Source organism: Kazachstania africana, chromosome 12, assembly GCF_000304475.1.
Source record: "Kazachstania africana CBS 2517 chromosome 12, complete genome".
Classification (NCBI taxonomy): Eukaryota; Fungi; Ascomycota; class Saccharomycetes; order Saccharomycetales; family Saccharomycetaceae; genus Kazachstania; species Kazachstania africana.
The window spans coordinates 143,897-170,854 of record NC_018951.1 but is presented as its reverse complement, the minus strand read 5'-3'; the positions used below and the strand labels follow the sequence as shown (position 1 = coordinate 170,854).

Below are 26,958 nucleotides of genomic sequence, written 5' to 3'. Positions count from 1 at the left end.
CATCATCATCATCATCATCAACATCATCAACATCATCATCATCATCATCATCATCATCATGATGCATTATCAAACTTCATTCATTCATTCATAATTATACTAATATTTTTTTTTAGATTTACTTTTATAAATATATTTTACTTGAGACAATTTTTTTTCATTAACAACTTATGTAGGAAAAGTATAATAATATCATAAAGTTACAAATGTCATAGAAAATGTGTTTTTCCTTTACCAGTTTCTACGATTAAATCTATTATTCCTGCTACTATTTGATCCTCTTCTGTCATTACCTCTAAATCTGTGAGCATTATTTTGGCGGAATTTATTATTATTACCTGCAGTTTTTTTGCCTATCTTCTTATTAGATTCGACTGCTTTCTTCTTTTCGACGGGTTTTACGAGACCTAATTCAACTGCTAGGGGATTTTGTAAATCCAAACCAAATTTCTCGACACGATTCATTAATCTTTTGATTGAGTCAAGCTCATCTTCATTTCCACCGAATTTAGTGGCACGATGTAACTTTGTAGTTAATAACTCCAATGCCATCTTCGTAATCTCTTCTGCAGTCAATTGTTTCTTTGGTTCTGGATTTGATGTTTTCTCTTGTTTTGTATTTTCACTAGCAGTAGGCTCAACAGTGGCCGATCCTGTTGTTGTTTCTGTATCGTTTTCCTTTTGCTCTTCTTCCTCCTTCTTTTCTTCCACAATTGGCTGCTCGTCCTTTGTTAATTCTTCCTCTTTTTTAATAGTCGTTTCTTCATCGTTTTTAAGTAGCCTTTGAACCAAATCATTTTTCAAACCATCCAATGGTAGACTTCTCTGAGTCAAGATCTCTTTCAATTGAGCCACAGTGAACTTAGAATACTCAGTCATGTCGCTTACTATTACTACTACTGGTTAATAACCGTGAATATCAACGTGTTTCTTCCACGTAATAATAACAATTATACCTTCAATATTGACAAAACTCGGTGGGAAAGAAAATCCATTAATCGTTAAAAATGATATAAAAGTGATCCAACCATCACGATACACGTGTAGTTTCCCATTACAGTAGTATGATAACGTTTTACCGCATACGGTATCAATCTGACCAATATCCATTCCAGGTAACAGTTGCCACATACAGAATATTCCGTCCCGCGGGATTGCGGCACGGAAATAAACAGAAAAAAAGAAACCTAAACTCCGTGATCACTATTTTCACGGGATTCCCAAAGAAACGCCTCATCGAACCCAAAGCCCTCGTAGTGGCTGCATCTGAATGACTCGTCCAGTAAGACTCTGACTGACAACTGAACCTCCCTCTCCAGGAGCAATGAATGAATGAATGATGGTATTGAATGATTACAGAACTTCAAATATCAATCAACCCTTGTTTTCGAGGGTCAAGGATGGTGGTGACCCCCCCTCTTTCGATGGGCTTCTTGTAATCAACGATTGCATCAACTAATTGATTAATTCTCTCATCGAACGCAATAGAAAAGGAAAGTACGTTTTACCATTATTCATCAGTTAATACCCTCATCTCGTCTGTGATCAAAATAACTCAGTTCTTGTAATATATAAACGATGGGGACCTGACGCTCCCTATATATTCAATCTCTTACCTTTCTGATTCATCAGTACAGTAACAAAGATATACACATTCAATAATGACAGCTTCAACAAAAACTCCAATTATTTTAAAAGTTAACGCAGCTCTATTCGATGTCGACGGTACTATAATCATTTCACAACCTGCTATTGCTGAAATGTGGAGAGATTTCGGTAAAGACAAACCATATTTCGATTCAGAATTTGTGATTAAAATCTCACATGGTGCTAGAACTTATGATATGATTGCTAAATATGCTCCTGATTTTGCTAATGAAAAATTCGTTAGACAGCTGGAAGATAAAATTCCTGATAAATTCGGTGATCATTCATACGAAGTCCCAGGTGCTACAAAACTTTGTAACGAGTTCAATAAATTGCCCAAGGAAAAATGGGCGGTCGCCACTTCTGGTACTTTTGAAATGGCTCATAAATGGTTCGATATATTGGGAATTAAGAGACCTACATACTTCATTACTGCTAACGATGTGAAAAATGGTAAACCTCATCCAGAACCATACTTGAAAGGGAGAATTGGTCTTGGGTATCCAGTTAATGAACAGAAACCATCGCATTCAAAGGTAGTCGTCTTTGAAGATGCTCCTAATGGTGTCAAATCGGGTCAAGCTGCTGGTTGCAAAATCATCGGTGTCGCAACGACTTTTGATCAGGATTTCCTAAAGGAGAAAGGTTGCGATTTGATCATCAAGGATTTCACTCAAGTAAAGCTCAATGGTTACGATCCCATCAAAGACGAAGTCGAATTACAATTCAATGACTACATCTATGCCAAACCTGATTTGATGGTCTGGTAGATTTTTTCTATCCTTTCCCTCAGTTGTTTGAGACAGTTTTACGCATTTTTCTATACTTGATAGATCTAATTATACCAATATAAAAATTATTTAAAAAGTTAACAAAAATATATATATATATATATTCATTATTTTTTTACTCGTAGGTCGTTTGATCCATCATAATTCATTAAACCACTAGCTCATCTTAAAAAAAAAAAGAGAAAGATACTCAAGAAAAGTCTTATTGGTCATCTGATCGAGTTAATGTATGTCACGGAGAGTAGTAATAACAGGATTAGACTGTATCACACCGTTAGCAACTTCAGCCCGTGAGTCATGGACTAATTTACTCTCTTCAAAGCCATGCTTTACACCTATCACTTCATTATCCAATTATAAAAGGGACTACAGACCATTCTTCAAGTGTCTTCCATCAAATTTGAAAATTGGTAAATGTCATACTGAGAAATCACAAGAGTTTCAGGAACTAAGCAAAACAATACTTAATGCTCAAGATGAACGTAGAATGACTGATTCTGTGAAAAATAGTGTCTTGACTGCTTATAATGCCCTTAAATCAGCAAATTTACTAATTCAAGATACACACACACTAGACAACTCACTTGTAGATCGAAAAAGGGTATCTACCATTATTGGTACAGGGCTACCTCCGATGGAGGAAATCCACAATGCAACTTTACAGTTTCATGACTCCCAAAAGAGACCATCTCCATTTTTCATACCAAAGATTTTATCAAATATGATTTCGGGATCTATTTCGATAAAGTTTCAAACCTTGGGTCCATCACAAACTGTATCCACAGCGTGTGCATCTGGGAATAACGCTATCATTGATGGCTTCCACAATATTAAGAACGATTATTCGGATGTGGCAATCGTAGGTGCTACAGAATCTTCATTGCACCCGTTGACGATATCAGGGTTTCATCGAATGAAAAGCCTATCAAGTGATTCTATATCAAGGCCATTCGATGTGGAACGTGATGGATTTGTCATAAGTGAAGGCACTGGTATCCTAATTCTGGAAGAGCTAAGTCATGCAATGAAGAGAAATGCTACGATATATGCCGAATTGAGAAATGTAGGGTTATCAAGTGACGCCTACCATGTTACATCTCCAAGAAGCGATGGAGATGGCGCAAGGAGGGCAATGCAAATGGCTCTTAAAGGCGTCAACCCCAATGATATAGATTATATCAACGCACACGCTACTTCCACTCCTGTAGGTGATGTATCTGAATTGAATGCAATTGTAAACACATTTGCTGAACCTTCCAATCGAAAGAAGTTATTACATGTAAGCAGTAACAAAGGTGCAATGGGCCATTTACTTGGGGCCGCAGGTATCGTTGAATCAATCTTCACAATTTTATCACTACACGAAGGTATATTACCTCACACAATGAATCTATCTAATGAAAGTAAGGTAGAAAATCCTCTGATAAATTTAATAAAGGATAAGCCATTAAAACATGACAATTTAAATTTTGCTTTATGTAATAGTTTCGGTTTTGGAGGTGTAAATACATCTTTACTATTTTCCAAGTGGAAATTTTGAAAATAGTGTACTTTTATTGAGATTGTATATTAGATATGATTGTATAAAAATATAGACAAAGTATGACGTAGTATTAAATGCTGAATTTTTTTTGAGAAAATGATGAGGTTAACGACCAAAGTATTTAAGTTCTAACGGCCTTATAGCAACATATATTATGAATGCCCAACCTGCACCTAATTCAAAACCAATATCACCACCGTAGTCACCGATGAGACGTGAAATTTCACCTACCCAGTATGTTTGGTCCATGCCAAGAGCAACACCGAATGCACCGACTATTAGACCTGCAGTACCAGCAATACCAATTGGTAATTTGTCCCAATTGTTCCAATCTTCGACGTTATAGTTTCTAAAGTCATTTTTCCTGAAAATTAAGTGTTCAGCTAGTGACATGGAAATGTAGATAGCTAAGTAGTAACCGATGGAATCCATGAAGTAATTCATGAAAGTATTGAAATAATAGACACAAGGAATGGCAATAGCTAAAGCGGCTGCGTTACCAGCAAGCGTCCAGAAGACTCTAGGAATATTAGCTAATGGTTCCCACATAGCTTGGACTGATAAGGCAATGGTGTACATGTTTGGGACGTTGTTAGCCACAATGGACATTGCTAATAGAACACAACAGAATTGACCGAATCCATGAAGAGAATTTGGAACTAGGACTTGATAGGTTAGACCACCCATACCGTTAGAATTATAAGCATCACTCCATGCAGCATCGTTGACACCGGCTCTCCCGACAGCAGCACCGATCATCATACAGAAGAATAATGGGAATGAGAGACCACCGACTAATGAGAAGAAAATCTTATATTTATTTGTGTTCTTTGGCATATAGACAGTGTAATCTGAGGCATAAGTTGTCCAACCAGCAGCGAAACCAAAGATACAAGAACCGAAGGATAAGACGTCACCGGCAGTTGTTTGACCAGTGGTCCATTCACCAGCTGTAAATTTACCAGATGTGTGTAATCTTGCAATGATAACTAAGAACACGGCAAAATTAGGAATCCACGAATATTTTTCGTAAGTATGAATGACACTATAACCAAAGAAAGTGACAATGACGGTGGCACCAATAATAATCAGACAACCACCCCAAAGTGGCAGATTATCGCCTTCATTATTGACCATGTTTAATAATTGTGATGAAGTGACAGTATTTAATACACCCCAACCGACACACGCAACGACATTGATTAGAGCGAAGATTCTAGCGGTTACATTACCGATTAAGAATCTGGAAAGAACCATCTGTCTCAAACCGAATTGTACACCAAATAGAGAGAAATATGCCACAGGTAATAAACCTAGGATACTAAAGAAAAGAATGACGAGACAAGATGTACCGAAATTCAAACCGTAAACCATCGGACCTAAACCACCCATGGCGTAAGCTGAAAGAACCATGTTAGCAGAGAACCACATCGAAGCAGCATTTAAGATACCATCATTTTCATTTCTTTCTTCGTCAGCGACAGGCTCCACACCTTTAGTTTCTGTATTAAATCTAGCGGCGAATTTATTTAAGAAATTTAATTTTGTTTCAATTAACTCTTGAGATTCTTTTGAGCTTGTATCGAGATACAACTCAGTAGCATTCCCTATTGATTTGTTATCAGGTAAATTTCTATGTTTGAGAGCCTCGATGTCATCGATCCCGTACGTATCATTTGTTGACGACATTTTACTATAACGTGTGACTGAGGGCTAGATATCGAAAGGACGGCTACATTTAAGACAAGAACTAAAATAAGAAGAGAAAAGAAATATTAATTATTATTTGTTCTTTCTTTGGTTTTTATTATAAATAAGGAGACCCAACATCCTAAAAAAATGTCATTTTGATAAGACTTATATATCAACTCTGCTTATCAAGAGATATCCAAATTACTTGTATGATGATGAGGACCATCCTGTAGAGAGAAGAAAAAAGCAAGGAACCGTTTTCCCTTCCTCCTCACAAATAGAGAGAGAAGTCAGCTTTACTCAGTTCTTAATAATTTGCACTGAGCAGAATCTACTCAAAATAAATTAAAAATTAGATTAGAATTTAATGAGAAAACAATCCTCTCGAACAATCCCAGTGCTCCGCAATGCGCGATTTTCACTGGAGAAGTCATTATTTTCCGCCGTCTTTCTCTGCGGAAAGCTGCAGACGGCGGAAAAAAGAAAAGCTCGTTTGAACTCGGCTCGACCAGCTCGGAGGAAAAATCGATGCAGGGAGGTCATGTGACACATTGGTGTCAAAAAATTTATGCGGTGTGCATACTGTCGATGCCTTCGATGAACGTGAACAACTAAGCTATTAGGTCATCGAGTTCAAACACGAGCGGTACTATTATTACTATCGTGATATATACATATATATATATACATATATACATATCCTTGATATATGTGGGTGTGGAGGGGAAAAGTAGAAACACTTTGGAAATTCATACGGATATTATTTAATTGGTGTTTGTCTTGTAGAATCGATACAGCAAATTAGCATATCTTTCGTATTCTTCAATGGATATTAGTAAATTGAAATCACAAAGTATTAAAAATTGTAATTCCAGATAATTTAGTTCTTTTAATGAAATACCACCAACTTTTGCGTACCTTGAATTACTGTAGAAAAAATCGCTTAAGAATTTCGTACTTACTGTTACACCAGCAATTATTAGCCTATGAATATTATATGAATCCATTACGAATATTTGTGGGTTGTCGTGTCCGTAATTGTCAAATTTACTATTACATTTATTGAATATTCTATCGAAATAGATCAAAAGTGATAAAAACACATCATTGGTTGTGGGACAATATTTTTGGATTCTTTTAAAATATTGTTCTAGATTTATTTGTGGAATATGTTTACCTTTGAAACTTAACATGGCATTTAAACAACCAGTGCTATCATGCTCTAATATTTTTGGTATTTCATTCATCTTTAATGGATGCACATTATTAATATTATCATTTGATTGAATTATTGTCTCTAATAAAGTCGTCAACATTTCGAGTAACTTGTTCATCGGTAAAGATGCAATTTTATCAGGATTAAACACTTCGAAAATTTCATCTTCATTACTAATGGAATAGTTTTCTTTATCTCGTTCTTCTAAACCATCTTTTTTTTGTAACAAAATCTTCTTAGAAGCCACATGTAAAGAAGCATTATTATCATTATTCGTCGTACCCTTGTTAGATATCACAGGCTTTGGAGAGTTATTATTACTCATCTTACTCGTACTTCTACTTATGGAATGATGTCTTTGGATAACTAAAGGTTCACTTAGTTTTCGATGCGGTTCAAGGCTCTCAGTCTTGCGTAGTTCTGTAGCTTGCAAAGGTACAGATGCTGCACTAAGACTCCTGGCAGGTGATGAGGTTACTATACTGCTCATATTATGCCTCTGTCTCTGTATTTCCTTCTTTTTTTGAGTTATCTTTTTTTTTACTAGTAAATATGAAAAAGGCTGTTGCTATTTGTTTAGTAAATGAGTTACAACCTATACAACTAACTGTTCTTCACACTGGAGTTCCAATAGAACGTCTGGAATGATTCTGTCCTGAAATCTTAGAATATCCTTTGTAAAAATGGCTTCTTTGCTAAAGATGTTTATAAATACTTTTTTTTCCTTTTCCTTTCAAAGCGCTTTGTCATACAAGTGGTTTTGACTGAAACACAGCATCTCTGAATGGGAAAACCCTTTGAGAATGCCACTTGAAGAGTGGATGTTACTATACATAGATATGTACTGTTGCCAATAGAAGGCTTCTATTTACAGGTTTTAGTGGATATTGCTCGAGGAAAAAGAGCGTCAATTAGACAGTGATGAAGATACAACTTCGCCGTCCTTCGTAACGACTTCTCCGGTCAATGGTTGCATAGTTTCGTATTTCTTTCTCAATTCTTGCTGTTTGTCATGATCGTTTATATTGAATGTCCTTTTCTTCAACTTCGTCTCGTCGTCTAATTCCACTTTAGCCTCTTTCAACTTCTTCTTCTCTGCTAATCTCTTGGCATCTTTGATAGGTCCCTGATGTAAAGTCTCTCTTTCCATGCCTTGTACAATATGAACACCTACCACCGTGACGGCAGTGACGAGGCACGACACACCGAAGGTTATCTTACTGGCCCTACTCATTATTAGTCCAGTCCAGAACTTCCTCTCCTTCTTATGTTGGGATCTTGTTTTTCCACCTTCCTTTCTTTTTGCCCTTATTCCTTCATTTTGAAATGCTCATTAAACGTCAAGACAGTTCGGAGTAAATAGCAACGATCTTGAACAACAGATTCACCAGACTCGTGTGTCTCAATGACGCAGTCACGCGTTTTCTTGTACATATTTGCTCAGCAGTAGACAAACTCGTCCATTCCCGTAGCAACGTAATGGGCGTCATTAGTCATACTTGCCATTGAGCGATATATATATATGTAAATCTTCCTTGATAAAAGAAAAAAACAACAATGCTCAAGAGTAGCCTTAAAACAAACATCACGAAAATCGAACAATGTCTAACGTTACCACAATCAACGCTCCAGGTGCACCAGCACAAGCCGCTTCTTATTCTCACGCTGCTAAAGTCGGAAACATGATTTATCTTTCTGGCCAAATCCCACTAACACCAGATGGGAAGCCAGTTGAAGGCTCCATTGCCGATAAGACTACTCAAGTATTGGAAAATATCAAGACCGTCTTGAAAGCAAGCAATTCCTCTTTAGAAAATATCGTTAAAGTCAATATTTTCTTAGCTGATATCAAATATTTCAGTGAATTAAATGTTGTTTACGCTAAATATTTCAAGGCTCACAAGCCTGCCAGATCGTGTGTTGCCGTGGCTGCTTTACCATTAAATGCAGACTTGGAAATTGAAGTTGTTGCTGTTGAAAACAATTAAATATAATATACACCCCATATAGAAGAACCTATGATAAATAATGATACACTTCGACATATTTTTATTTCAATTTGTACACACCAATATACAGAGAAAGTTTCTTACAAGTTTTGTCTTTGACTGTTTTTGCATTGTGTATGGGTTCGAGGTCTGGGTGGTTATTGCAGGACTATTTTTTTCTTTTCGATTTATTTTTGCGTCACTTTTTCCGTTTTTATTTGTTCGCAGTGGAGAAAGATGACGAAGTTCCAACACGTATCCGCATTCGACTGCTCCCATCCTGCCCAGTAGGAATTCTCTCAGGGAATTGGACGCAACTTGCAGGAGGTGTCTGGTGGGCCTGTAGACCGACGATGGCCCTGTGCCGTAATGGGATCTCTGCCTGGGAGTTCACGAATCTCTTTCCAAAGTTTCGTCTCGCAAACTCAGTGAACGGGGAATTCGGAAAGTGTACGCAGAGTATGCCCATTCATCGCAATAATCCTAAACCACTTAATTTTCATAATTATTAGTGATTAAAATTCCATTAAAATGTAAACAGTTGTCAATTCTGTAAGATAATATATCAAGAGATCAATCAAAAATGGCTCAACGTGTTACCTTCAGAAGAAGAAATCCATGTATGTTTAAGAACACTCCAATAAACTCACAAGTGGAAAATTAATGGAATCCTTAAGATGCTTAGACTTCAACCAAATTTATGGTGGAATGACCCGTACGGAACATTAAAAGCTTGGTTCCTGGAAGAAGATGCAATGCCAGTAAGTTGAGTATTGGTATCGAACGGTTCTATGCTCAGACTAGACCATTTTACAAGATTCCATACATTTTTTCCTCTCACCTATGAGAAAGCTTTTTTTACTAACAATAAACTCTATCGTTTTTTTCAAACAGACAACACCAAGTCTAACAAGATTAAGGTCGTCAAGACCCCAGGTGGTGTTTTACGTGCCCAACACGTCAAGAAGTTAGCTTCTAGACCAAAGTGTGGTGACTGTGGTATCGCTTTAGCCGGTGTTGCTGCTTTAAGACCAAGACAATACGCTACTGTCTCCAAGACTCACAAGACTGTTTCCAGAGCTTACGGTGGTTCCAGATGTGCTAACTGTGTCAAGGAAAGAATTGTCAGAGCTTTCTTAATTGAAGAACAAAAGATCGTTAAGAAGGTCGTCAAGGAACAAACTGAAGCTGCTAAGAAGGCCGAAAAGAAGGATTCCAAGAAGAAGGGTAAGAACTAAAATAATCGATAATATTTTTACATAATTATTATTATTTAGCACAAAATTTTATTCATATACTTTTACCTGTAACATGTTATAGGCAATTTTAACTCTTACAAATTTTATATCAATATTTTTGTCGTCTTCTCTTGTTTTGTGGAACTAAACGTTCCGAATCTTTCCTGGATGAGTAATGCATTTTCTTTCTCTCGCTCTACTTTGAACAATCATAAGGTGCGAAAAATTTACTTTGGCGCACGCATTTCTCATGCATCGATGATAACGGCCACTGAAAAAGATGGAAAAAACAATAACTCACCCAATAGAAAAAATGTGTTAGGACATCATCGGAGGGACAAATCGTAGTCATTATATGCAGTTGTCTTTTACAACAAAAGTTGGAATCCTCGAATTGAGTAAACTTATAGGAGGCTGGAAGATTATTCTTTTCAAGCATGTATTAATTCTCAGAAAATTACCAAGTTTTTTTGCTACAGCTCTCTCCATAATGTCTTGTGCCATTAATTTTGATTAGGATAATATGATTTTATGTATCTGAAATGCATTATTCACTGCTTCATGGTGCGAAATTTTCCCTTTCCGGAAATCTGTCATCGGCGTCAGAAAAGTTTTGGCACCATTTCTGCCAAAACCCATACATTTATGTGGAAGAAAACGACAAATTTAGAGATAGTTCAATAACTACAATGACAATTCATGCACATGAAATATTGAATAGAACGACTGTCATGGCATAAAAGGGGACACTTAAGGATTATATAGGCAGCATGCCTATATAGACATTTGTTTGGGGGAATCCCATATATCTACAACTGCTAATGACAATCATAATATATGTAGATTGCCATCAAAAAGCACGCATACGATAACGATAAAAACTTTACAAAATAGAAGGAAGGTAGAACAAGCAGTAAACTTTGAGTACTAGAACTGATCCAGCTTCCACTAATACCAAAAAAATTGTCTGTCCACATTTTACGTCGCAAATTGTGTATGCCTATGTCCTTATTTCTGATTGCAGTTTCCAAAGTTGCTGCTAAGCACACCATTACTAACCACACAGCCCGTTTTCTTCCAGTCCTTTCTCAACATGTGAAGTCGTCGGTGCCATTTTCATGGCTTTTTTCCTTTTCCATCCGTCGAATTTCCGAACAAATTTCATTCTCCTACGGATTTTGCATACGCATTATTCACAGTGAAAGCGTCTTGGATGAGTGTTAGAAAAAAAAAGTATTATCAAATCTCAAAATTTCGGATATCCCCTCTACGAGTTTTCTTACTGAGATAGGTTACTTTTTCCAATTCTTTTGATAATCTTTTCTTTATCAAAATGTCAAATGCCAATTATATATAAAGACATCAAATAACTTAAGCATCGATGACTATTTCTCAGGTACAAGGTACATGTACAAGCAGCTTTTCATAAAATAGAGAAGCTTATACCAAGTCGCAAAGGTCTATTGTTACCTTTTTCATTCGCAGTCTTTTTCTCCCTTTATAATGCCAGAAAGTGAAATTCAAGATTTAGAAAAAATTGTTGGTAATAAGCATTTAGATGGGACTGTATCGAAAACAGAGTTTTCGTCAAAATCAGAGTCCATAGCCACCGAGGAAAGTTCTCTCTTTTTACATACATGGATATCAAATTTAAATGCAGAAACGCATGGTATTGACCCAGTTACAGATGATTTGAAGACAGACACTTCCGTCTTACACCCTGCAAATATGTGGTTTTCTGCTAATCTGGTTCTTTCATGCCTTACCACAGGTGCCTTAGGGCCACCAGTTTATGGTTTAAATTTTGGCGCCTCTGCTCTAACGATTATTTTCTTCAATATGATCGGTGTGCTTCCAGTCGCCTACTTTTCAATATTCGGTGCGAAATTGGGCCTGAGACAGATGGTTCTATCAAGATATTTCATGGGTTATTGGACAGGCAGGTTTTTCTCACTAGTTAATGTCATTTCCTGTGTGGGTTGGTGTGTATTAAACACAATTTGTTCCGCTCAAGTGTTAAATATGGTTAACCAAAATGGTCATCAGTGTCCACTATGGGCTGGATGTCTTATTATTCTAGGTGGCACTGTATTGGTCACTTTCTTTGGTTACAAGGTGATCCATAATTATGAAAGATGGTCATGGATACCAAATTTTGCAATTTTTCTTATATTAATTGCTCGTATGAAAATGTCCGGTAACTTTACGAATGGTGATTGGACGTCGGGTCCTACCACTGCAGGTAATGTATTATCATTTGGTTGTGCAGTATACGGCTATGCAGCTGCATGGGCTACGTATGCAGCGGATTACACTGTCTATATGCCAAGAAATACGAGCAAGATGAAAATTTTTATCTTTTTATACATGGGTCTGTTCATTGCATTAGTATTCTCCATGATGCTTGGCGCAGCCTTGGCCATGGGTACATATACTGATAGTATATGGTCAGAATATTATAATAACAATGGTATTGGCGGGCTGATCTACTGTGTCTTAGTGAGAAAATCTTTACATGGGTTTGGTGAATTTTGTTGTGTGGTATTTGCATTATCTACAATCGCTAATAATTGTCCTAATATGTATACCATTGCCTTATCAGTACAAGCCACATGGGAGCCACTAGCGAAGTTACCAAGAGCATTCTGGACCGTGGCAGGGAACTGTGCGGCATTAGCCATTGCAATTCCTGCATGCTATTACTACGAATCTTTCCTGGAATATTTTATGAATACAGTTGCTTATTATAGCGCCATTTACATTTCGTTAGGATTAGCGGAACATTTCATCTTCAGACGTAATGATTTCAGAAACTATAACATTGAAGACTGGAATAATCCATCCAAATTACCCTTAGGAATAGCCAGTGCGATTGCATTATTTGTCGGTGCCTTTGGTGTAGCTCTAGGTATGAATGAAACGTTCTGGACTGGTGAGATAGGCCGTTTAATTGGTGAAAACGGTGGAGACATTGGTTTAGAGTTAGGCGGCAGTTGGGCATTTATAGTATATGTGGCTGTTAGACCATTAGAGTTGAAATACGTCGGTCGCTAAGACAAATTTTAATGTGAACGTTTTCTAGTAGTTATGAATGTTTTTACTCCTTTATGTCGATATTAATTAATGTACGTGTATATATATTCAAGATATTGGACAGAATCAGAATCTGTCACCTTTTCCAACATAACACTTATACTCTTTCACTTACTATTTATTACATGCCGGGAATCTCCGTACGCTACAAGGCTCAAACAAGTACGAGTCATCTAAACCATGCATTATTGTCAAACGCAATATGGAGGGGAATATCTCCATAACATGCATGGGCTGGCTGACTTCTCTCAGCCCAACTCCCCAAGAGAAGTACCGTCAGCGTGGCTCTACACATTGCGGTGTTGGTCGTCTCTGTATGCCACAACCAGATTGATCAACATCCTCTCCGCTCTATTGTTCTACGCTGTTTTCTAAGCAAAAGAGGTCAAAAAGAAAGAAGTCTCATATTTATTTTTTTTTTGTATTAGAAAGGATCGCTTCTTTTCCCAGCGCATGGCACACACGAAAGAGAAAAAAGACGCGAGCGCAGCGAAAGAGAGGAAAATTTTTCAAAAAAGAAAAGAAGGTATCTTCGAACAAGGTCATCATCGCTTTACCATTAATTAGATTAATTAATAAATTGGTTAATTAATTTACTCTTGCTATTAAATAAAATTTTAGACTTCTTAACGTAACTGGAATATTTGTTATATAAATATACCGACTTATATCCATTACAGGAAAGATCATCTTTCTTATTCTTTAGAAATTCGGGTATATTTATATTCCAAGAGGACATCATTAAAATATCAACTGCAAGCACATACAAGAAGGAGACAATGTCTAGTTCAGAACAACGTAATGTTTATGAGATTCAAGATCTCGAAAACTTAAAGAACGATGTCGTGGATAAGAAGATTGAATTATCAGATGCTTATTCTTCTGAAGAACCTTACATTGTGGAAAGCTCTGAGGAAACTCAATTGTCCTTCTTTTCCAGACTCATTTCTGGTATGAACGTCGCAGAGACCAAAGGTATTGAACCAGTCACTGATGATGAAAGAAGTGATGATGATGGTATTATTAACGCTGCCTCCATGTGGTTCTCTGCCAATATGGTTATTGCTGCTCTTTCTACAGGTGCCTTAGGCCCTTTAATCTATGGTTTAAATTTCGGTGCCTCAGCGTTAACTATCATTTTCTTCAATATACTGGGTTTATTACCTGTTGCATATTTCTCTGTCTTTGGTGTTGAATTCGGTTTAAGACAAATGATTCTTTCTAGATTTTTAGTTGGTAATGTAACCGCTAGAATCTTCGCTTTAATTAATGTTATTGCTTGTATCGGTTGGGGTATCGTCAATACTGTGGCTTCTGCCCAATTATTAAATATGGTCAACCAAAATGGGGCCAATTTACCTCTATGGGCTGGCTGTCTAGTTATCATCGGTGCCACTGTTTTAGTCACTTTTTTCGGTTACAAGATTATTCATTTATATCAAAAGTACGCATGGATTCCAAATTTCGCTGTCTTCTTAGTCATCATTGCAAGATTAAAGATTTCCGGTAATTTTTCTAATGGTGCTTGGACTTCAGGTTCTACCACTGCTGGTGATGTCTTATCATTTGGTAGTGTTATCTTTGGGTTTGCCACTGGTTGGACCACTTACGCATCAGATTACACTGTCTACATGCCAAAGAGTACAAATAAATATAAGATTTTCTTTTGTTTGGTTGGTGGTTTAGCATTCCCACTATTCTTCTGTATGTTAATCGGTGCTGCTTGTGCCATGGGTGCCTTGAACAACGACACTTGGATGCAATATTACGATAATAACTCCGTCGGTGGGTTAGTTTACGCCATCTTAGTTCCAAATTCTCTACACGGATTTGGTGAATTCTGTTGTGTCATTTTAGGTCTATCTACTGTTGCTAACAACGTTCCAAACATGTATACCATCGCTTTATCATCCCAAGCAATGTGGGAACCATTAGCTAAGACTCCAAGAATCATTTGGACTCTTGCCGGTAACGCCGCTGCTTTAGCCATTTCCATTCCATGTTGTTACTACTTCGACGAATTCATGCAAAATTTCATGGATTCTATCGGTTACTACTTAGCCATTTATTCTTCTATTGCTCTTTCCGAACATTTCATCTGGAGACATAACAGTTTCAAGAATTATAATACCGAAGACTGGGACAACTGGAGTAAATTACCTATCGGTATTGCTGGTACTGCCGCTTTAATTGTCGGTGCATTTGGTGTTGCATTAGGTATGTCTCAAACGTACTGGGTCGGCCAAATTGCCCGTCGTATCGGTGAATATGGTGGTGACATTGGTTTTGAATTGGGTGCTGGTTGGGCCTTTGTCATTTACAACATATTAAGACCGATCGAAATTAAATATTTCGGTCGTTAAGAAAACACACAAGTATATATTAGCATCATCTACTTTCTTCTGTAGTATAGTATAAAATTATCAATAAATTCTTTAATTACATGTAAATTACACAAGTAAACAAGGCTAATGAAACCCGTCACTAATAATAATTTTGTATGATATATTTGACTCCTCCTAATATTTTATATATTATTACTCGGAGAGTAAATTACGTTTTTCTGACAGTAAGTAAACTCTGGACGAAACGAAGCTAAAAAAAACAGATGAATCACAACGAAAATGCATAATAATTCTTTTGACTCATAAGCACGTACATAAACCATTTTTTACTTTTTGCCTCTGGTTTCTTTTCCAATGTTATAAATAGTTACTAAATCTCATCCGCGTTCTAGTAAACTACTTTCCACTGATTACGCATCATTCAACGCAGCAACAGACGTTTTAGACTAGCCCTAGAGCAAAAACAGAGAAAATGGATTTAGTAAATCACTTAAATGACAGATTATTATTTGCAATCCCAAAGAAGGGAAGATTATATCAGAAGGCAATTGAAATATTGAAGGGTTCTGATATCAACTTCCACAGGTCACAGAGATTAGATATTGCCTTATCTACAAATTTACCAATTGCATTAATTTTCTTACCTGCAGCAGATATACCTATGTTCGTTGGTGAAGGTAAATGTGACCTTGGTATCACTGGTATCGACCAAGTAAGAGAGGCAAATATCGATGTCGAGGCTCTTATGGATTTGAAATTTGGTAGTTGTAAATTGCAAGTGCAAGTCCCTGCAAATGGACCATACACGAAACCAGAAGAACTGATCGGTAAGACTATTGTTTCCAGTTTCACAAATTTGACAAGAGCTTATTTTGCACAATTAGAGGGTGTTCCAGAGAGCCAAATGAGTACAAGAGTTAAATTTGTAGGTGGTTCCGTGGAAGCATCTTGTGCTCTAGGTATTGCAGATGCGATTGTAGATTTAGTCGAGAGCGGTGAAACGATGCGTGCTGCTGGCTTGACAGACATTGCTACCGTATTAGACACCAGTGCACATTTGATTCAATCAAAACACCCAAAGGGTGATTTGACGCTAATTAAAACGATAAAATCAAGAATTGAAGGTGTGCTAACCGCACAAAGATACGTTTACTGTACATACAACGCACCAAAGGATAGATTATCAGAAATATTAGTGGTGACACCAGGAAGAAAGGCCCCTACGATCTCCAACATCAATGATGACGGCTGGGTAGCAGTGTGCGCCATGATTGAGAAATCTAAGAAAGGTTTAGTTATGGACGAATTGAAAAGCAAAGGAGCCACAGATATCATAGTTTTCGACATCTCCAACTGCCGTGTATAAATATACTTCACTATATATTACTATCTAAAGTATTAATGATACAATCAGACCACTCCTCCTTCTTGCAGTGTGACTTACGAGGAGTCTTTCATTTAATCGGCCAGTGCAAATCGTCAATCCCACGTGCGGGCGAGGAGGCCAAAAAAAAATTCTACTGCGAGTTGCAAGAAAAGACAAACTACTCTACAGTTTAGTAAAATTAGCCGCCAAACGGTGTTAATGAACAGAACAAGTGTGAAACAAGCTTCAACAGTCACCAAATTAGTGTATTTTATGGACTAGAAGTATGTAACGTTCTTTCCGGCGACTAGAAAGCCCCAGATCTGATGGAGATGTGTTTTCTTTGATTCAACTTCATTAATAGCGGATTTTGCAAAATTCTAGTGGAACAGGTTTCATGTAGCAATCTACAGTGAGTTCCTGGAATGAGAACAGCTTTCCCCTTCCCATTCTCTAAGCAGTGCTTGCAAAATACTTAGCAGGAGAAAATCCTGTTAAAACGAAGGAAAGAAACAAACAAACAGAAAGATGTCACAGACGCAACCTCCTGATTCTACATACGTTTTTCAAAGCCCCCCCTCTATAGGAACTAACCGTCCATTTCAAGACATACAGATCTCTTAGTTGATTTTTTAGTGTAAAGAAAAAAGATTATTCTATAAGAGACTCCTGGTGGGATACTGAAAAACTCGGACTTTTCCCCATTTTATGCATCGTCTCATGCTGGATGCAAATTTAATGGAAGGGATAGTAAGGAAAATCACATTTTATTTGAATTTATAAATTCCTCTCTCATATTGAAACGTAGTTGGAAAATTGGTCGTTTATTTTGTCAACTTTACCAAACTGCTGTACCTTATTCCATATTTCGTTCTATTTAATTACAACGGTAAATTAAATACAGGCGAAGAATCTCTATCTCACCTCTTTTGTTTCGTATTTATTTAAGGTCCAGTAGAAGAGGGATAGAATAGTACATTTATTCACCTGAACATGTATATAAAAGTGGAGGATAGAAAACGATTAGAACAAGAAGAGCCCGGAACTGATAAAGAGAATGTGGAACAACAAAATGTACGAAATAATACGGGGGGATCTAAATTCATTTTGAAAAAACCAATGTACATAAGGAAAAATTCCAATAATCATATCATCAATCATACAAACAATGTAGATAATGAGTTCAATAATTCAAATGATTTAAATTCGATTCATCAATTGTATTCGTTAAATTTTTTACATAAACCACAAAGAGTTTCAAAATTAAATGAGGATAAATTTCCTGAAGATGAACTTCAAAGAAATACAGATTTAAATAAACAGATTCCTTGCGACGGAGTATCTCCAAGAACTCCCGTTAGATCTCCATTCAATGATTTAGATAGTATAGACACTTTCCAAAGTCCCGTTTATAAAAAATCTGGTGAATTGTTAAAAAGTTCATTGAAAAGAAGATCAAAGTCTTTACCAACCACACCTGCAGTACTAAATGATGGAGAAGTTAGTCAACATGGTAAAATGTTACATTTTACAAATGCACCAACTCTGATAAGAAGTAAAAGTGTACATTTCGATCAGAAAGCTCCTGTAAAATATTTTTTAAAAGATGAAAGTCCCATTAATGTCAAGAGCAGAACTGCATTTGAAGATTCTCTAAGTTTCTTACATAAGCCGCTGACATTTACACAGGTGGAAGATTCTGGAAGTAATGATGATTTTTTCACTACTGAGAACTCAATGACTTTTCAGATGGATAACCTCACTATGAAAGATGAATCAGATAAATCGTTACGTAAAAGTAAGAGATTTCAAAAATTTATCATCAAAGAAAACAGATTAGAGCCGAAGCAATCCGAGGACAATGTCACTACGAGTAACGATGAACAAATTGGTCCAAAACATGTTGGCGGTTCAAATTTTCCAAAATCCCCATTCATCAACAGTACTGAAACATCTCATAATAAATTAAGAACTAACAAAGTTATTGGATTATACAATATAAATTTCCCAATTTTAAGTAACAAAAATCCAAAAAGTCTGAAACTAAATATTTTTGTTAACTTGTCAAGGGATAAGAAATGTTTTCTACAAGATTTAACATTGCATATTCAACAAAGAAATGCATTTTCGATGAATCCCTCTAACGATAATACTGCAAGCCATCAAAAAAAAATAATTCACAATAATACTTCCAAATATTTGATTGGTAAAGTGCTAGTGAAAAATATTTTTTATGACAAAAGAGTTGTTGTTAGATACACTTGGGATTCATGGAAAACTGCCCGTGAAGTTGAGTGTGTTTGGCTCAGTCCGGGAGACGGTATCTTGCCCGGTTCAAACATGGATATTTTCCATTTTTTAATTGACGACATCAGAAAAATAGATACAGTAGGTAAATTAGAATTTTGCATTCACTACACGACAAGAAACGACCATGAAAGGAAAGAATTTTGGGATAATAATGATTTCAAAAATTATAAAATTGATGTAGTGACAAGTGGTTTCAATAATCCTTTTAGAATAACTTAGAACTGATTTTAGATTTATCTTTCCTACTATTTTAATTTTCTCAACATATATTCACAGCAAATTTTAATAGATATTTTATGACCCCAACCACCTCTTTCATATTTTCTTTTTCTCCTTTTTTTTTTGTGACATTCATTACAAAGGAAGTAACGTTGATACCAATAATTGATAGTTTTGATCATAAGAACCCTCCTTTAAAAAACTTTTGCATATAAGAAGGAGAAAGGGAAAGGTGTTTACGGAGAGGCAATGTTCGAAGACAGTTGGAGTATTTTAAATCTGTTAATAGTCTTCACTGCAATTTACTATAAGATTCATACAAGAATGAATCTGAAAGATGTAGATGAAGTGGCTAGCTTAAAATTCTGATGCATAAATGCAGTACAACATTCAATTCATAATCGTCAATATAGAACCACAACTGTTTTCAATGACGCGCTACGGAACCTACCATTTATACATACAACACATTTACAATTATGTAGCTAGAGAAAGTAAAAACAAGAGCATACAGTTTCCAAAAAGTATTATCCTCATCTGTATTATTTATCTTCTCGAGAAACTTAACTTAATAATCATTATATTCGCCATACCTGCTACTGTCATCTTCATGGAAATATCGAATTGATTACTCTTTTTCTGGCAAGAAAATCGAATTGATATCAATCTCGGAAAATTAAGCAAGACGACCAAGGGAGAGAAATACAGACTAGGAGCCAATAGAAACAGCTCTTTTTCTATAATATTGCATGTTTTGTAAAGTTTTCATATCTTAATCAAACAAAAATACTTCAAGCAATTATTATCCAAGAAATAAGAAGCCAAGGCCAGTAGGATCGTATCAAGAAATGACAGAATCACCCAAAAGAAGGAGTTTAGAATTATATACCAAGGAGTTCTATTCAGCATGTACTTTAGGTGGTATTATTGCATGTGGTCCCACGCACTCTCTCGTCACTCCATTAGATTTGGTTAAATGTAGATTACAAGTGAAGCCAGGTCTTTATAAATCTAATTTTTCCGGTATTCAGAGTATTTTCAGAAATGAAGGTGCTGGTAAGACATTTACTGGGCTTGGAGCTACCTTTATTGGATATTCATTGCAAGGTGCAGGAAAGTATGGGGGTTACGAATATTTTAAGCATTTCTATTCATCCACTCTTTGTAGAGGTGATCCCGAAACTATCCATAGATGGCGTACTTCTGTGTATCTGTTAGCATCTGCTACTGCAGAATTCTGTGCTGATATCATGCTATGTCCATTCGAATCGGTCAAAGTTAAACAACAAACCACGATGCCTCCATTCTGTAACAATGTCTTTGAAGGTGTAAACAAGATTTACAAGTCCGAAGGTATTGCCGCACTTTATAAAGGTATAGTACCTTTGTGGTGTAGGCAAATCCCTTACACTATGGTAAAGTTCACATCCTTTGAGAGGATTGTGGAATATATATACTCCAAATTACCCATGAAAAAGAGCGAAATGAGTGCACTTCAACAAATATCTGTGAGTTTTACTGGGGGTTATTTGGCTGGTATTTTATGTGCTACAGTGTCTCATCCTGCTGATGTTTTGGTTTCAAAGGTAAATAGTGAAAGGAAAATGACTGAATCGATGATGGATGCCACAAAGAGAATTTATGGGAAGATTGGGTTTATGGGCCTATGGAATGGGTTAACAGTTAGAATCTTCATGATCGGTACATTGACCAGTTTCCAATGGTTAATATACGACTCTTTCAAGGCATACATCGGTTTACCCACAACTGGTCACTGATAAAAATGTCGTCTCCAAACGAATATATGTACGTGTATATATATGAGTTAGATTATGTGAACTCTAATGAAACAATGACTTAATGAATTATTTTACTTCTTTATATAGTTCATAAATTGACCTTTTCTTACTGTTTGGGAAGACACAGTAACTGGAATGTTCTCTTATATATTCAGACTTCTTAACGTCATAAGAAATTTCTGATGAATGATTAATAATGTTCTTGGGAAAGGGTTTAATGTTTAATAAGCTTTTGTTTTTATCAGTCAAAACGGGAGTAATTACACGTGTTTTAATTGGAATTTCAGATTCAGCTACTGTTTCCCCCGTAATATCAGTATGTACTGATTCTTCTGTTGATATTATGATTTGATCACCAACCCATTTTTTCAAGACATATTTATCCCTGATAAATTCTGCTAATGTGGCAGAATCATCCAGCCCCGTGGGTTGGACAGGTAAGTTGCATTCGTAGAATAGATTAGCATTGGAATTATTTCGAAACTGGATCAATTTGTCTAAATTTTCATCATTCCATGAATCAAGGTCTACTGATTTAACTTTCGAAATATGTGTCCCCAGGGACCTGTGAATACCAGCACACTTAATACATATCATCAAGCCAAGCGACCACGAAGACCAGCGTGGATGCGAACTTAACTTACAATCTGCACATACTTGATTCTTAGGATCACGAAGCAACTGTTTCAACTTTTTGGTGACTTCGATTGGCGTACTAGTCATCACACATGAACCGCTCCAGTGCCATTTATTCTTCCATCAATTAATAACTAATTTCTGTTCCATCATTTTTATACTTTGACACCCACTTGCTTATTGACACGACATGTGAAAAATTGTCTATGTGGTCGTACAAATAGGGCCAAACACTCGCTCGCTACGATCTCTGGCAGCTCCCAGAAATTTCTCGCATTTACACTGCCTTGGCTCTTTATATAACCAGTATATATGACTGAGTAATATCAGTTGTTATTATGGTCCATTGGATTATCAAATGGCCAACGCTGTACATAAAATATATCATAGATGCCATAAACAGGAACACATTTCATGAACAAACCACCTGTCAACGTCTTCGAAGAATCAACACATTTCCCAGCACCAGATAACCTCAAAACTCGCCTGTCTGTTGCCTTTCGAGATCTCGAGAAACCTCCTGTTGTTCCAACGTCATCGCTGACTCATTCACTTTTCGCTATTATTTTTCACTCTCTCCTGGAAAAGCTTGGCAAACCGGGATATTCCTCGAACTTCGAGAAATTTTCCGTACTGTGGGAAAATTGGAATTGCAGAGAGACTTTATTCGATAATTAGGAAATGCTGTATATATATGTACATATATGTCCACCGATTGAAGTGTTTCTTGTGAAGACGTACTGTTTAGGCATATAAGATCAGCTCAAAAGATTATTTTCTGAGATAGATACAGTTGAAAAAGCTCGATAAAAGATGCTAGATACTACAAATTGGATCGTCCAAAAATTTGGTGGGACGTCAGTTGGTAAATTCCCAGTGCAGATTGTAGATGAAATCATTAAATTCTACTCGCAATCTTTGAATAATAACGTTACTATTGTTTGTTCAGCTCGTTCCTCATACACTAAAGTGGAAGGTACTACTTCTAGATTAATCAAATGCTGCGACCTAGCGTCACAAGAATTAGAATTCGATGATGTTATTGAAGTCATCAAGCAAGATCATATCGACAACGCTGAAAAATATATCAATGATCCTGTTTTACAAACGAGATTAGTTACTGATACTACTAACGAGTTAAAGCTTGTCAAAAAATATCTCGATGCTTCTAAAGTTCTTGGTGAAGTCAGCACCCGTACTACCGATTTAGTCATGTCTGCTGGTGAAAAATTAAGTTGTCTGTTTATGACTGCTTTGTGTAATGACCGTGGTGTTAAGGCTAAATATGTCGATTTGACTCACATCATTCCATCTGATTATAACGTTGCTCTATTAGATAACAGTTTTTACACATTTTTGGTTCAAGCTTTAAAGGAAAAATTGCAACCATTTGTGGAATCCTCCGAAAAGATTGTGCCAGTGTTCACTGGTTTCTTTGGTTTAGTACCAATGGGTCTTCTGAACGGTGTCGGTCGTGGTTACACAGATCTTTGTGCTGCTCTGATCGCTGTGGCATTAAACGCAGACGAATTACAAGTTTGGAAAGAAGTTGACGGTATCTTCACCGCTGATCCAAGAAAAGTTCCAGCAGCCCGTCTATTGGGATCTGTTACCCCAGAAGAAGCTTCTGAATTGACATATTACGGCTCTGAAGTCATTCATCCTTTCACTATGGAACAAGTCATCAGATCAAAGATTCCTATTAGAATTAAAAACGTTCAAAATCCAAGGGGTGACGGTACCATCATTTACCCTGATAACATTGCCAAGAGAGGTGAATCCACTCCACCACATCCACCTGAAACTTTATCTTCATCATTTTTTGAAAAGAAGAAAAGAGGTGCCACTGCAATCACAACCAAGAATGACATCGTAGTCATGAATATTCATTCTAATAAAAAGACACTATCGCATGGTTTCTTAGCTCAAATATTTACCATTTTGGATAAATTCAAGCTTGTGGTCGATTTGATTTCCACCTCAGAGGTGCACGTTTCAATGGCTTTACCAATCCCTGATGCAGACTCTATGAAATCATTAAGGAAAGCAGTTGAACAACTAAAAGCCTTGGGTACCGTAGATGTCACGAAAAAAATGTCTATTGTTTCTCTTGTTGGTAAACAGATGAAGCAATTCATTGGTATAGCTGGTACTATGTTCACTACTTTAGCTGAACAAGGTATTAATATTGAAATGATTTCCCAAGGTGCTAATGAAATCAATATTTCGTGTGTTATAGATGAAATTGACTCCATAAAAGCTCTGCAATCTATCCATGCTAAATTGCTAGACGAGCGGAGACCTCTAACAGACGATGAAAACACATTTATTAGTTTTGAACATGCTGTAGATGAACGGTTAGAACAAATCAAGAGATTAGATTTATAGAATAAAAAATAAAAGGTGCAAACGGTTAGTCTCTTGAGCTTTTGAAAGCATTAATAACCAGCCACCGAATAACTTTTATGTAATATTTAAATTAATTTTGTAAAAGATACTATATCCCACCTTTACTTATTGCTATTTGCAGATCGTAATTCTAGTTGTTCGGAGCTCGAGAAAATTCAAAATGTAGTGGACAAAGATTTGTCAAAATATGCATGGAAAACTGACAGACATAGAAAAGAACGTTGTCTAATAAGCTGTATGGTATTGAAACTATGCTACTGTCTATGATATCGAATCGATCAGCGGCTGTTTCCCGCTCAACTTTAAAAGTGGCCTCAATTTTAAGCTGTTCATACCATGGCTTCCCTACAAATCCATCTACAAAAATAAACATATCACTAAATGATGATACACCTCAACAGAATAATAAGGAGGATTCCATCAAGACAGTGAATAAAAGGATGGTAAAGTCATTTGTACAGTCTACAATTTACGATCCATTTGATTTTTCAATGGCAAAACTGCATATGGATCAAAAGAATAAGACGACGTATAAACCGATGAAGAATATGAATCCTTTGAATCTTTATACATCGCCAGAATTATTGGTTCCGTATATGTCTTCTACTGGTAAGATATTACATAGAGACGTGACAGGCTTGTCGGTAAAGGACCAACGTCGGGTGGCAAAAGCCATTAGAAGAGCTCAAGCAATTGGACTACTTTCCAAGACACACAATCAAGTTACTAGATAAAATTCTTTCTTTTTTAAAATTATATAAAATATTTCAGGTACCGTGTAAATATAAAAGCATACGGTGGAATCAATTTTCACTGTCATCATCATCACCGGAATCTTTGATATCCCAGTTCATTTTAATGTCCCATCTGCTACCTTTAGCATTCCAGCTAACGTATTTTACAAACTCTAGGACGTTAGCGTCTCTTAAGACCAGGTTGAAAGAGTTCCAAGATGCAGGTTTATTGATCAAGATATTGTCACCTTCATCACGTCCATATTCTTCTTGATCGTCACCATCATCTTCGTCATTATTGATGCACATTTCATAACCACCTAAAGTTCCATCATCCCACCCATCGAATAATGTTAGACATAGACAACCTTCTAAAAGATAATCTAATAAATCTTCGGATCTATTTTTCTCGAACTGAAGAGTATCAGCAAGTGTATAATCGGAACCAGGTCTAAATCTTCTCACGATGACTTCTTCACCGGCTGGGATCAGATTTGTAATGTAGGCAATGAATTTTTTGAAGGGGACACCCTTGACAAATTTAGAAATTTCGAATAATTGAACGTCGACTTCTTTCTTGATGTTTTGTTTTTCTTGTTCATTTAGATACATGAATAACCATTTATGTGGTGGTCTGGCAGTATCCCAAGGGCCAGAGACTTCTTTAGTGGTCATTGGGACTTGTTCATTCAATTCTGCGTTTTTAATTAATTGTTTTAGAGTTTCAGATTTTTCTCTATTTAAGAAATTTTCCACTGATATGGTTGAATTTTCCAAGAATTGTTCTTGTAATTTCTTTAAACCATCTTCAGATAAATGTTCCATAGAGATGAAATTCTTCAATTCATTTAATTCTTGTTCTGTGAAAAGTTTAGTAATATTTTGATCGATATTTTCATTTAAATTGATTAATTGTGAAATTTCGTCGTTGGACAATGGAATTCTTTCATCCTTTGGGAACTCATATTGTTTTAAAGCGTCAGATTGAACTAAAGAAAGAGTAGCATTGTTTGTAGAGACCCATTTATCTTCTTCGCCTGGAATGAAGCCTTCTTCACCTTCTTGAGGAATATGGTACCAACCTTGGATAGATAATCTATGTTTGTCGACTTTAACTTCTTCGACATCATGGAAGGAGTAACCTGGTTTAACTTTAAAGAAAGCGATTTGATTAAATTGTGGTACGAATTTGGCACAATGATCTGGAGAGGGAATATTCTTGGCTACAGTAGGAAATAATCTCAAACCACCACCATAATGAGGTTTCCATTTTCTGTCAGGATCCGGCAAGTAAAGGATCCAACTGACTCTTCTGGACCCGACGACATCGTCGTGATTTAATAGATGACAGCCTTTAGTGTAAGTGTTGATACTCATATCCATTTTCTTGGAAGATAAATCACCACATTGAGTGACTTTTGAAATGACATTTCTGTATTGTTTGGAATATAAGATTTGACGCAATTTGAATAAATTTGGTAATCTTGATAAGTCATTCCAATCTAAACCAGCCAGATTTGCTAGATCACCACTTTGATTGACTTTATAAATATCAGTTTCATTTTGATTGAATTGAATTTCACTTTCGATTTCTTTTCTGACGTTACGTAATAATTGATCGTCTACCAAATCGGAGATGAACCCCCAACTGAAAGGTTGAGCATCGGTGACTTGATTTTGTAATTCCTGTTGAAATTTTGGATCCCATATCTTTGCATTGAATAAATCTTTAATTTTAGCATCTTCTAGAATAATTTTCTTAGCATTAACATTTTTAGTGACATCTTGTTCGTCACAATTTTTCCTCTTGATAGTAGTAGACATGACTGAGGAAGTGATGGAGAGGTACTTACTTACAATAGAAATGCGATGAGTTTAGCCCAAAATTTACCAACATGGTTTTTTTTTATATTTTTTCACTCGAGAGATGAT

The 26,958-nt window shown here is 36.3% G+C and overlaps 18 protein-coding genes across 18 annotated transcripts; 12 read left to right on the top strand and 6 right to left on the bottom strand.

Moving 5' to 3' along the window:
- Positions 1 to 231: 231 nt before the first annotated feature.
- On the bottom strand, positions 232 to 879 carry THO1 (Tho1p; the record flags this gene model as incomplete). The annotated part of the gene is made up of 1 exon (XM_003959786.1): positions 232 to 879. One exon carries the CDS (start codon positions 877 to 879, stop codon positions 232 to 234), a length of 648 nt encoding a protein of 215 aa, XP_003959835.1.
- Positions 880 to 1,661: 782 nt separating this feature from the next.
- Positions 1,662 to 2,417, top strand: GPP2 (glycerol-1-phosphatase HOR2; the record flags this gene model as incomplete). Its single annotated transcript, XM_003959785.1, has 1 exon — positions 1,662 to 2,417. One exon carries the CDS (start codon positions 1,662 to 1,664, stop codon positions 2,415 to 2,417), a length of 756 nt encoding a protein of 251 aa, XP_003959834.1.
- A 250-nt stretch (positions 2,418 to 2,667) lies between these two features.
- Positions 2,668 to 3,978, top strand: CEM1 (fatty acid synthase CEM1; the record flags this gene model as incomplete). Its single annotated transcript, XM_003959784.1, has 1 exon — positions 2,668 to 3,978. The coding sequence occupies one exon, from the start codon at positions 2,668 to 2,670 to the stop codon at positions 3,976 to 3,978; it is 1,311 nt and encodes a 436-aa protein (XP_003959833.1).
- A 108-nt stretch (positions 3,979 to 4,086) lies between these two features.
- Positions 4,087 to 5,670, bottom strand: KAFR0L00890 (cytosine permease; the record flags this gene model as incomplete). The annotated part of the gene is made up of 1 exon (XM_003959783.1): positions 4,087 to 5,670. The coding sequence occupies one exon, from the start codon at positions 5,668 to 5,670 to the stop codon at positions 4,087 to 4,089; it is 1,584 nt and encodes a 527-aa protein (XP_003959832.1).
- Positions 5,671 to 6,437: 767 nt separating this feature from the next.
- Positions 6,438 to 7,379, bottom strand: PCL6 (Pcl6p; the record flags this gene model as incomplete). The annotated part of the gene is made up of 1 exon (XM_003959782.1): positions 6,438 to 7,379. One exon carries the CDS (start codon positions 7,377 to 7,379, stop codon positions 6,438 to 6,440), a length of 942 nt encoding a protein of 313 aa, XP_003959831.1.
- Positions 7,380 to 7,796: 417 nt separating this feature from the next.
- PET117 (Pet117p) lies at positions 7,797 to 8,123 on the bottom strand (the record flags this gene model as incomplete). Its single annotated transcript, XM_003959781.1, has 1 exon — positions 7,797 to 8,123. The coding sequence occupies one exon, from the start codon at positions 8,121 to 8,123 to the stop codon at positions 7,797 to 7,799; it is 327 nt and encodes a 108-aa protein (XP_003959830.1).
- Positions 8,124 to 8,490: 367 nt separating this feature from the next.
- Positions 8,491 to 8,877, top strand: HMF1 (putative isoleucine biosynthesis protein HMF1; the record flags this gene model as incomplete). The annotated part of the gene is made up of 1 exon (XM_003959780.1): positions 8,491 to 8,877. One exon carries the CDS (start codon positions 8,491 to 8,493, stop codon positions 8,875 to 8,877), a length of 387 nt encoding a protein of 128 aa, XP_003959829.1.
- A 583-nt stretch (positions 8,878 to 9,460) lies between these two features.
- Positions 9,461 to 10,115, top strand: RPL34A (60S ribosomal protein eL34; the record flags this gene model as incomplete). The annotated part of the gene is made up of 2 exons (XM_003959779.1): positions 9,461 to 9,497; positions 9,772 to 10,115. The coding sequence occupies 2 exons, from the start codon at positions 9,461 to 9,463 to the stop codon at positions 10,113 to 10,115; spliced, it is 381 nt and encodes a 126-aa protein (XP_003959828.1).
- A 1,503-nt stretch (positions 10,116 to 11,618) lies between these two features.
- Positions 11,619 to 13,169, top strand: KAFR0L00840 (uncharacterized protein; the record flags this gene model as incomplete). Its single annotated transcript, XM_003959778.1, has 1 exon — positions 11,619 to 13,169. The coding sequence occupies one exon, from the start codon at positions 11,619 to 11,621 to the stop codon at positions 13,167 to 13,169; it is 1,551 nt and encodes a 516-aa protein (XP_003959827.1).
- An 818-nt stretch (positions 13,170 to 13,987) lies between these two features.
- KAFR0L00830 (cytosine permease) lies at positions 13,988 to 15,571 on the top strand (the record flags this gene model as incomplete). Its single annotated transcript, XM_003959777.1, has 1 exon — positions 13,988 to 15,571. One exon carries the CDS (start codon positions 13,988 to 13,990, stop codon positions 15,569 to 15,571), a length of 1,584 nt encoding a protein of 527 aa, XP_003959826.1.
- A 454-nt stretch (positions 15,572 to 16,025) lies between these two features.
- HIS1 (ATP phosphoribosyltransferase) lies at positions 16,026 to 16,919 on the top strand (the record flags this gene model as incomplete). Its single annotated transcript, XM_003959776.1, has 1 exon — positions 16,026 to 16,919. One exon carries the CDS (start codon positions 16,026 to 16,028, stop codon positions 16,917 to 16,919), a length of 894 nt encoding a protein of 297 aa, XP_003959825.1.
- A 993-nt stretch (positions 16,920 to 17,912) lies between these two features.
- On the top strand, positions 17,913 to 19,448 carry GIP2 (Gip2p; the record flags this gene model as incomplete). Its single annotated transcript, XM_003959775.1, has 1 exon — positions 17,913 to 19,448. The coding sequence occupies one exon, from the start codon at positions 17,913 to 17,915 to the stop codon at positions 19,446 to 19,448; it is 1,536 nt and encodes a 511-aa protein (XP_003959824.1).
- A 249-nt stretch (positions 19,449 to 19,697) lies between these two features.
- Positions 19,698 to 19,817, top strand: KAFR0L00805 (uncharacterized protein; the record flags this gene model as incomplete). The annotated part of the gene is made up of 1 exon (XM_003959774.1): positions 19,698 to 19,817. The coding sequence occupies one exon, from the start codon at positions 19,698 to 19,700 to the stop codon at positions 19,815 to 19,817; it is 120 nt and encodes a 39-aa protein (XP_003959823.1).
- A 479-nt stretch (positions 19,818 to 20,296) lies between these two features.
- On the top strand, positions 20,297 to 21,226 carry PIC2 (Cu/Pi carrier; the record flags this gene model as incomplete). The annotated part of the gene is made up of 1 exon (XM_003959773.1): positions 20,297 to 21,226. One exon carries the CDS (start codon positions 20,297 to 20,299, stop codon positions 21,224 to 21,226), a length of 930 nt encoding a protein of 309 aa, XP_003959822.1.
- Positions 21,227 to 21,313: 87 nt separating this feature from the next.
- Positions 21,314 to 21,970, bottom strand: KAFR0L00790 (uncharacterized protein; the record flags this gene model as incomplete). The annotated part of the gene is made up of 1 exon (XM_003959772.1): positions 21,314 to 21,970. One exon carries the CDS (start codon positions 21,968 to 21,970, stop codon positions 21,314 to 21,316), a length of 657 nt encoding a protein of 218 aa, XP_003959821.1.
- Positions 21,971 to 22,696: 726 nt separating this feature from the next.
- Positions 22,697 to 24,271, top strand: HOM3 (aspartate kinase; the record flags this gene model as incomplete). Its single annotated transcript, XM_003959771.1, has 1 exon — positions 22,697 to 24,271. The coding sequence occupies one exon, from the start codon at positions 22,697 to 22,699 to the stop codon at positions 24,269 to 24,271; it is 1,575 nt and encodes a 524-aa protein (XP_003959820.1).
- A 284-nt stretch (positions 24,272 to 24,555) lies between these two features.
- On the top strand, positions 24,556 to 25,026 carry RSM18 (mitochondrial 37S ribosomal protein bS18m; the record flags this gene model as incomplete). The annotated part of the gene is made up of 1 exon (XM_003959770.1): positions 24,556 to 25,026. One exon carries the CDS (start codon positions 24,556 to 24,558, stop codon positions 25,024 to 25,026), a length of 471 nt encoding a protein of 156 aa, XP_003959819.1.
- A 69-nt stretch (positions 25,027 to 25,095) lies between these two features.
- On the bottom strand, positions 25,096 to 26,850 carry TPA1 (oxidative DNA demethylase; the record flags this gene model as incomplete). Its single annotated transcript, XM_003959769.1, has 1 exon — positions 25,096 to 26,850. One exon carries the CDS (start codon positions 26,848 to 26,850, stop codon positions 25,096 to 25,098), a length of 1,755 nt encoding a protein of 584 aa, XP_003959818.1.
- Positions 26,851 to 26,958: the final 108 nt, after the last annotated feature.